At 49.4% G+C, this 8,432-nt stretch overlaps 1 protein-coding gene across 1 annotated transcript; it reads right to left on the bottom strand.

Moving 5' to 3' along the window:
- Positions 1-104: 104 nt before the first annotated feature.
- Positions 105-5,260, bottom strand: rtn4r (reticulon 4 receptor). Its single transcript, XM_043715626.2, has 2 exons — positions 4,809-5,260; positions 105-2,091 (listed from the first exon to the last, which is right to left on the bottom strand). Exons 1-2 carry the CDS (start codon positions 4,816-4,818, stop codon positions 656-658), a joined length of 1,446 nt encoding a protein of 481 aa, XP_043571561.1. The 5' UTR covers positions 4,819-5,260; the 3' UTR covers positions 105-655.
- Between the last annotated feature and the right edge of the window lie 3,172 nt (positions 5,261-8,432).

The following is an 8,432-nucleotide window of genomic DNA, read 5'->3' as shown; positions in this document are numbered from 1 at the left end:
TTAGGACGAAAAGGATATATTTTAAAAAATCGCTTTTTAATTTTTTTTTGAATATATTTCAACCTTTTACACAAATAAAATCGAACGGGTCCACGGTTTTGTTGGGGTTTTTTTTTTGCCTGCGTTTGACAGCATCTGGAACAAATGCAGCGGGAGTGAGAATGATGGAGAGTCGGCACGTTAGGAGCAGGGGAATAAAACAACAGCGGAGCCCAATGAATCACATTCCACACGGGAAATCAAATCAAACCATCCTCAAATCAGAATTCAACAAAGGAGATAGCGAATACCCGAACATGGATTCCTAGTTATCGATCCGCCTCTTTCGTTTTTGTTAAAGACTGTCCCTGCATCGTAAAACTGACTCGATGTTCCATCAGTAAATCAAACTTGAAACATTTTTGTTTTGTCGTTTTCAGTCCTTTTTCTTGCCAAAGCTTGAATCTCGATGGGCTTTGAAAGGTCGAATCCCTTATCTTAATGATTGAGCACATACAGGTATATACACAACTCTGGTTTTACATTTTATTTTAATAAAGGCATCCAAGTTATTTTCGTTTCGAACGATCAAAGCTTTCTGCACTTTTTAATAATTGTTTCTCTTGCAAATGTCTGTGGAGGTCAGTGAAAGTGCTCACTGTTCCCCCCTCCCCTTTCACCAAGGGTGCAATAAGAGCAGCAGGATGTACGCGCTGGCCAATGCTGTCTGGCACAAGTGCTTTCTGTTGGAGCCGTTACTGAGGCGGCATGGGGATGAGTCCGTTTTCGGCTTTTTGTAACACTTCCGTTTCTTTTTCGTTGTGGGCGACGTGGAGTCCTCCAGGTTGTTTAATAGTTCCGGGCTGAGCATGTCTAGGGACTGGTCCAGTTTGGCAGAGAAAGTCCCCATGGGTGCGTCGCTCAAGCCAGTTTTATAGGTCCCGTTTTTGGTCAGGTCGTTCTCGGTGTACCTGTTCTTGGAGATGTTCTCTTTGTCCTTGAGCGAGTTGGTGGTGGATCCTCTGCTGTTGTACGATGAAGGGGCCGGTTTGGCTTTGGTGTAAATGAGGGAGGACTGCTCGCTGTCCGGTTGGCAGCACTTGATGGCCCCATCACGCGAGCCGGACCTCGGTGTCTCCACCGTGGGCAGTTTACCCGCTCGGGTCCTGGTGCTGAAAATGCTGGTGCGGATCTGGTGAGAGGATTCCAAGCAGGTCTCCAAGTCGCGGCGATCCAGCGTTTTCAAGTCGCTGTGAAACAGCCGCGGCGGGACATGGCACTCCAAGACTGAACTGGAGCCCCGGAAACGCCGGAACCATTCCCACAGGGACTTTGCCCGGCAGTCACAGATCCACTGGTTATCGTTGAGCCGGAGATACTGCAGGGAGATCAGAGGGTCCATGGTCTGCCCACTCAGCACGGTGATGTTGTTATTGAAGAGGTACAGCAAGCCAAGTTTGCCCAGATCATGAAAAGCCCTCCTGTGCACCAAGCCAATGCGGTTCTGATGCAGCAACAGCTTATCCAAACTCCGCAAGCCCCTGAACACGTTTTCCGACAGACTCTGGATCCTGTTGCCGTGCAAGAATAAAGAGGTGAGGTTGCCCAAGTCCACGAAGAGGTCATCTTCCAGCCTCTCCAGCACGTTCTCCTGCAGGTACAGGTACTGCAAGGAGACCAGCCCTCTGAAGATGCCCGTGGGCAGCTGCGAGAGGCCGCATCGGTGAAGGTGCAGAGTGTGAAGGCGCACCAAGCCGTGGAACGAGCTGGGAGTCAGAGAGCGGAGGTTAATGTTCTCCCCGATGTCCAGTTCCTCCAGGCGCCGCAGGCCCTCGAACGCCCCGGCCTGGATGACACTGATGTTGTTGGAGTGCAGCCACAGCACTGTCAGGTTCTGCCGGGAGCTGAAGCTGGTGGAGCTCACCGAGGGGATCTTGTTGTTCTGCAGAAAGATCCGTTGGCTCCTGAGCGGGATCCCGTCAGGAATCGATTTGAAACCCTGCTGTTGACAGCTGACAGTCATGGGCTCGCTGTAACAGGTACAGTCGTTGGGACAGGCCTCGGCTTTAGGGAGATACTGCAGGCAGAGTGCGAGAAAAAGGAGCCGGTTTCCTGCAGACCAAGGAGAATAATAGCATAGTCATTATGGCCGGTGATGGCTAGCTGCCTGAGATTGAGTGGAGCCACACACTGTCCTCACTGCACAAACCCGAGTGTCTGTGGGCAGCTTCTCAGTCCAGCTGCACTTCTATTAATGACAGCCGTGAATAACTCAGCTCCGCTCCCCTGATATCACCAACAGCCCTGCTCATCAGCGTGTTACAGCACCCACACTCTCATACTCCAGGCCGCCTACACGCCAGGCTGATTGCCTCCCTCTCTACCAAGATATACTCACGCCAAACCCCAACCACACACACATACTCCACCCTCACCCCACCCCCAACACACACACACACACACACACAGACAGACAGACACAGATACTCTCTGCATCTATGGAATGGCCAGAGCAGTATGGAAAACCTATTGTGCTCAGGTGTGGGAATGGAGCGCCCCCTTTCCCGCACACTGTCATTGTCTGAACTTAGCGAGGGTCATTTCAAAAGCCGCCCGGAGTTCAATTTATTCCAGGTATAAAGTGGATGTTTTGTCAGTGAAGACAATGCATTTGTGTGTGTGAGTAAGTGTAAGTGTGTGTGAGTGAGTGTGTGAGTGAATATGTGTGTGGGGGATTGCGTGTGGGGGGTGGGGAATGGGGGCTGTGTGTGTGTCTGTGTGTGTGTCAGTGTTTGTGAGTAAGTGGGTGTGTGTGTGTTTGTGAGTGTGTGTGTGAGTTTGTGTGGGGGGTGCTGTGTGTGTGTTTGTGAGTGTGTGTGTGTGGGGGGGGGGTTATATCTACACCATTGCCGTTTCCCCGTCACCATTTGCTGTCAGTTTAAGGTTGGGGACTGACTGACAGAAAGCTACAGCCACGCTCCCGCTGGGCGGTGGGAGAACGACGGAGCAGTTACAAGTTAAACTCCGACACGTGGAGACATCCAAGGTGACCCCTCCCTTTGCCAGAACAGTGAGCCATTAGTGAAACAGGGCACTCTTCCTGGCCATACATCTCAACACAATTCCTGGGGAATCACTTTGTGTTTCACTTTCCCACTTTCTACTCAATGGTTGTCGGCTCTAACAATTCACCAATTCCTGCGGTCCGCTTCCATATAGCACAGTTAATTATAGTTCTCTACACATCTCTGTGTCCGACTACTTATACTTCCACCGTTCCTGCAGTCTTTATCCCTTTGGCAATCCCATCTTTCTCTTCCTCTCCCTAGATCTTTTTCTGTATTCCTGTTCTCATCCAGTCTCTGTACCGCTAATTGGCTGGATCTTTATTTTACTCCAGACTTCCAACATCCGCAACATTGTGCTCATCGATCTTGATTCCTCTCTATACTAACCTATACTTTTATCACTTAATTGTAAACGCACGCACATCTCTCATTTCTATGCATCTGTCCCTCCTGTTCAATTTCAGTCCGTTCTCCACCTGTACCCTCTCACTGTTATATCCTTATTCGCCCAGTTTTCAATCAATCAATTTGTTTTATCTATCCGACCGCCTACTATCCTCTGTATCCATATATCTGTCGCTTCCTTCAAGTCTCTGTACGTCTTTATTCTAGTTTCTGTCTAATTTATTCGGTTACTTTCCAGTCTATCTGTATTTATGCGTAGCTCCGTCTATCTTTTTATCGCTTCGTGTATCTTGCTCTTTCTGAGTGCCTATCTCAAAAGAATTTCAATTCCTCTCTGTACCTGTCTGAATCCTTCTATCAGGAAAACCCCCAACACCCATCCCCACCCTCCCGTCCAGATTTTGATCTCCCTCGCCCCTCACTTAGACCTGATCCTGGTAAACATTTGCACCTCACCTCCACACACTCGAACCTATCGGAAACCAGGAAAACTCGCCATTGCGTAGCTCACAGGACGTTTCTGTCTAAGACCGGGTTCTATGGGGGCTGGGGCAGAGGTGGGAATCGTTCAGGTACTGCAGCACCTGAACACCTGTGCATGTGTGTGTGTGTGAGTGAGTGAGAGAGAGGGAGAGATACCGGCTCCGGGTTGTTAAGTAGAGAGCCTGTCCTGTCACATTCACTGCTGCAATGCCTGAACAATTCTCCCGAACCACCATAATCCTACGGTCTGTCTCCCAGTGTTCATTAAAGGGAATCCTGGTCACCTCTCCTGACCAAAGATTGCAAATCCTACACCCCCAGCCTTCCCCACTCTACCCTCTGAGAGATTAGCCGGTGTCAGTAGTATTGGGTTGTGAAAACACCCTTCCAACTTTTCTCTGGGAATTCATCTAGCCCCCGGGGTGGGGAGGGAGGGAATAGAGGGATGGGGGAGGAGGGGAGAGAGATGTCGATCTTTCTGGATACGCGGTTCAGTCAGAGCCACTGTTAACTAGGGACAGCCAGTCCGGTTGAAGAGCACTCTGACATTAAACCCGTTCCTTCCTCATTGACGCTGTTCACAAAGTGTGGAACATTTCCCACCGTTTCGTGTTCTGCGCCCCTGCTTTAACCGGTAAATTCCCCGTGGACAAGCAACTCAGCCTGAATCTCGACACAATCTAAAATGCTGCAATTTCTCCCCAGCTCCCCCTCCCCTCAGCCACCCCCCCCCCCCCCCTCCCCTGAGTTTATTAAAGGCAGTTTTCCTGCTTGAAGTTGCTGTTAACCGCTCCCTGCCCTCGTCCCCCTAGCTCCCAGGTAAGACCGAGAGGAAAGTTGTTCTAGTTTGGTTTCCTTGAAACCTTCCCTTACCTTCGGCCATCGCCTTGTCCGTGATCGCCGAGCGGCGGGACCGCTTTCCGGGAGGAACCAGGCTGTGGGATGGGGCGGCTGGGGCGGCAGTTAAGTCTGAGGCGTGCGGGCGGTTTGCACAGGACGGTCCCCCGGCGCAGTCAGCATCGCTCCGGAGCGAAACACAGAGGGGAGCAGATCCACATCCAGACGCCTGGTGTCGGCATCAAAGAGCCCCAGAAGTCAGCAAAGTCCGATCCATTAGAGCCGCCGGGAGTTGGGGAGGTGGACAGTAAATGCTGAAGGATGCCTCCTGTCCCCCTAGTGCTGGTGCTGCTGGAGTTAGAGACAGAGAGAGACACACACAGGGAGAGAGAGAGAGAGAGAGAGCGAGGAGACTGACCCGCTGTCAGGTCCGAGCGTCACCGATTGCAGGCTCACGGTGCAGAAACAGAATGAATGTTTTATGGAGCTGCTAGGGCGGGTTCACGTGGTCCGACGTGCAGAGAATCTGTCATCAGCAGCTTGTCAAAGTGAGACACAGAGAGAGAGAGAGAGGGAGGGAGAGAGGATGCACCACTCCAACAGGAGCAGATATGCCCAATGATTAAACAGGAGCCTGAGCCAGGAGGGAGCAGAAAGCCGTCCATGTGGGGAGTTCTCAAGGTGGACAAAAGGCCAGAGGCCAGTGCAGTGAGTGGTAACTAGGCTGGGTCTAATTCCAAATGCACTTGCACTTTCACACATCAGAAACACGGATTAGCGGCTACATGTGTGGGTGGAGAGGGGGAGCTGTTTAGGAATTCAGGGTCGGCAATGCTGGGGTGTGCCCCCCTCACATTGGTTAGGAATCAGAGGTGCCCCAATCCCGCCTCTGATTGGGAAGCTGGGGCAGGTGGCAGTGGGCAGCCCTGGATAGAGAGGGAATGATGGGGAAGCAGGAGGACAGCTCCAGAGGAGCAGCTTCAGAGGGGCAGCTCCAGAGGGGCACCCCCCCCCCCCCCACACACACACACACACAGAGCCTCGGCCTGCTTTGGATTTCCCACCATGTTCACCTCAGCGTCTGGCCAAGCTTGGCTCAGCTACAGACTCCTGTGGGGCCGCACAGGGTGTAAGACAAGGCTTTTCCAATCTCCCTGGGAATGTCTCCAGATGGACAAGTGGAAGACTGATTGCAGGACCATGGAGCCTGACTTTGCAGAAACTGAATGTCCCATGACAGCAATGAGTCAAAATCCCATCACCGCCGAGGAAACCAGCTAATTATTTTTTTTTGCAAAAATATGGCCAAATCCATCTGGTTCACTATTTTCTTTTAGAGAAGGGAATCTGCCATCCTTAGCTGGTCATGTGACTGGAGACCCAGGACAATGTGGTTGGCCCATTGATCTAGGTGCCAGTGTATGTTAAATGAGAGCTCTCCCAATCCAGCCAACCTTATCAAATCTCCCTTCCTAACATCTGGGGACTGGTGTCAAAACTGGGAGCTCTATCTCACAGACTAACCAAGCTCCAGTCTACCAGCTAACCAGATTTCGAACTCTAGTCCCAAACTTTCACATCAACATTCCCACCAATGTCTAGTTCCACTGGCAAAGAACACCCAGTAGTGGCTCAGTGATATAGAACCAAGAGAGTTCAAACTCCACAAAGTTTCAGATGGAATTGGTGAGACCACATCTGGAATATTGTGTGCAGTTTCTGCCTTCTTATCTGAGGAAGGAAATTCTTGCTGTAGAGGAAATATAGCAAATGTTGACCAAATGGCTTCCCAAAATGTCAGGACTGATTTATGAGGAGAGATTAAGTCAATTGGGACTATATTCACTGACATTTAGGAGAATGAGGTGGGATTTCATAGAAACCTGTAAAATTCTAACAGGACTGGACTGGTTGGAGGCAGGTGGATGTTCCCAAGAACTAGGGGTCATAGTTTAAAGATAAGGGGTAAACCTTTTAGGATTGAGATGAGGAGAAATTTCTTCAGTCAGAGAGTGGTAAGCCTGTGGAATTCATTATCACAGAAAGTGGTTGAGGCCAAAACATTTTGTTTTCAAGAAAATGTTAGATTTATCTCTTGTTGTTAAAGGGATCAAGGGATGGGGAGAGGGCAGGAATAGGCCATCGAGCTGGATGATTGGCCATGATTGTAATGAATGGTGGGGCAGGCTCAAGGGCCAAATGGTCGACCACTGCTCCTGTTTTCAATGTAACATGGTATGAAATCTCCTGATTACCATTCATTGGATTCCCCCAATGAATGAGTCAGTATTCCACAATGTTGAACACCACGTAGCAAGAACACTGCTAGCAAGGACACAGAAAGGATGCTAACTCTTCAAGGTCCATCAATAAAAATGGAGCTTAGTAGTACTCGTACTAATGAAGTTGATTCAGCTCTGAGGACACAGCCCATCATGACCTCCATCTGAGGTTTGCACCATCACAGATGACTTTCTTCAACTAATTTGGTCCACACCACATGATATCAAGAAGTCAAATCTTTGTTGGCAGATGTGATGAGCTAAGCAGCCTCCTTCTGTGCTGTAAACATCTTTGAGTCGATGAGTAAATCATAGAATCCCTACAGAGTGGAAGGAGACCATTTGGCCCAACAGGCCTGCACCGACCCTCTTAAGAGCATCTTAACCTTACTAAGGCCCTCACTCTATCTCCATAACCCATATTAACCATGTCCCATCCACCTAGCCTGCACATCATGGGGAGCAATTTAACATGGCCAGTCTACATAACCTTCACATCTTTGGACTGTGGGAGAAAACTGGAGCAATTGGAGGAATTCCGCACAGATAGGGGGAGAATTTGCAAATGCCACACAGTCACCCAAAGTCGCCAGGTCCCTGATGCTATGAGGCAGCAATGCTAACCACTAAGCCACCCTGATGCCCCAAATGGCTGAGCACACTGGATACAGGAAAGACTGTGACAAGATGCTTGATGCAGAACTGAAGACTTCCAGAACCAGCCACACCTAGAATCAATTGTTCTACTCTGGATGCTGCACTGGTATTTTCCTGACAAGGATGAAAATTGTTCAAGTACATACTGAGCACAAAAGCTTGAAAAATCTAATATGGCAATTTCCACACCATCAGATTGTTCTTAAGCATCAGCAAAGTGATGGAAGGTGCTATCAATACTGTTATCAAGCAACACTTACTCAGCTTGCTCTCCAACGCTTAGCCTCGGTTCTGCTACGACTACTCGATTCCTGATTTTTTTTTGTTCAGCTTTAGTCCAAACATGGTCGAAAGAGCTGAACTGTCGAGGCAAGGTGATAGTCTCTGCTCGATATCCGTCTGCACAGCATTTAACTGGGTGTGGTCCCAAGGAGCCCGAGAAAAAAAAAAGAAATTAGTGGGAATCAAGGGACACCTCCTCACTTGTTGAAATTATGCAGCTAACATCAATGAGGCATTGAAATGTGATGGGATCCTCGCCATTTGCCTGAATGAGTGCTACTCTACCAAGACTCAAGACACCCAACATTAGCCAGTCAAAGGCTGCCTACTTAAATGGAATCTACATTTGCTGTTGACTGCTGGAACCAAACTACACGCTAGATTCTTGTGCTTAAAGGATTGCCCTATAGAATGGTCTTCCTGTTCATTGCCAATGATG

The sequence above is a fragment of the Chiloscyllium plagiosum genome, unplaced genomic scaffold (assembly GCF_037043375.1).
Source record: "Chiloscyllium plagiosum isolate Xiang-an unplaced genomic scaffold, Cpla_swu_hap1 HiC_scaffold_24, whole genome shotgun sequence".
NCBI classification, from domain to species: domain Eukaryota; kingdom Metazoa; phylum Chordata; class Chondrichthyes; order Orectolobiformes; family Hemiscylliidae; genus Chiloscyllium; species Chiloscyllium plagiosum.
The sequence above is the reverse complement of the archived record's forward strand: the minus strand, read 5'-3'. Positions and strand labels throughout refer to the sequence as shown.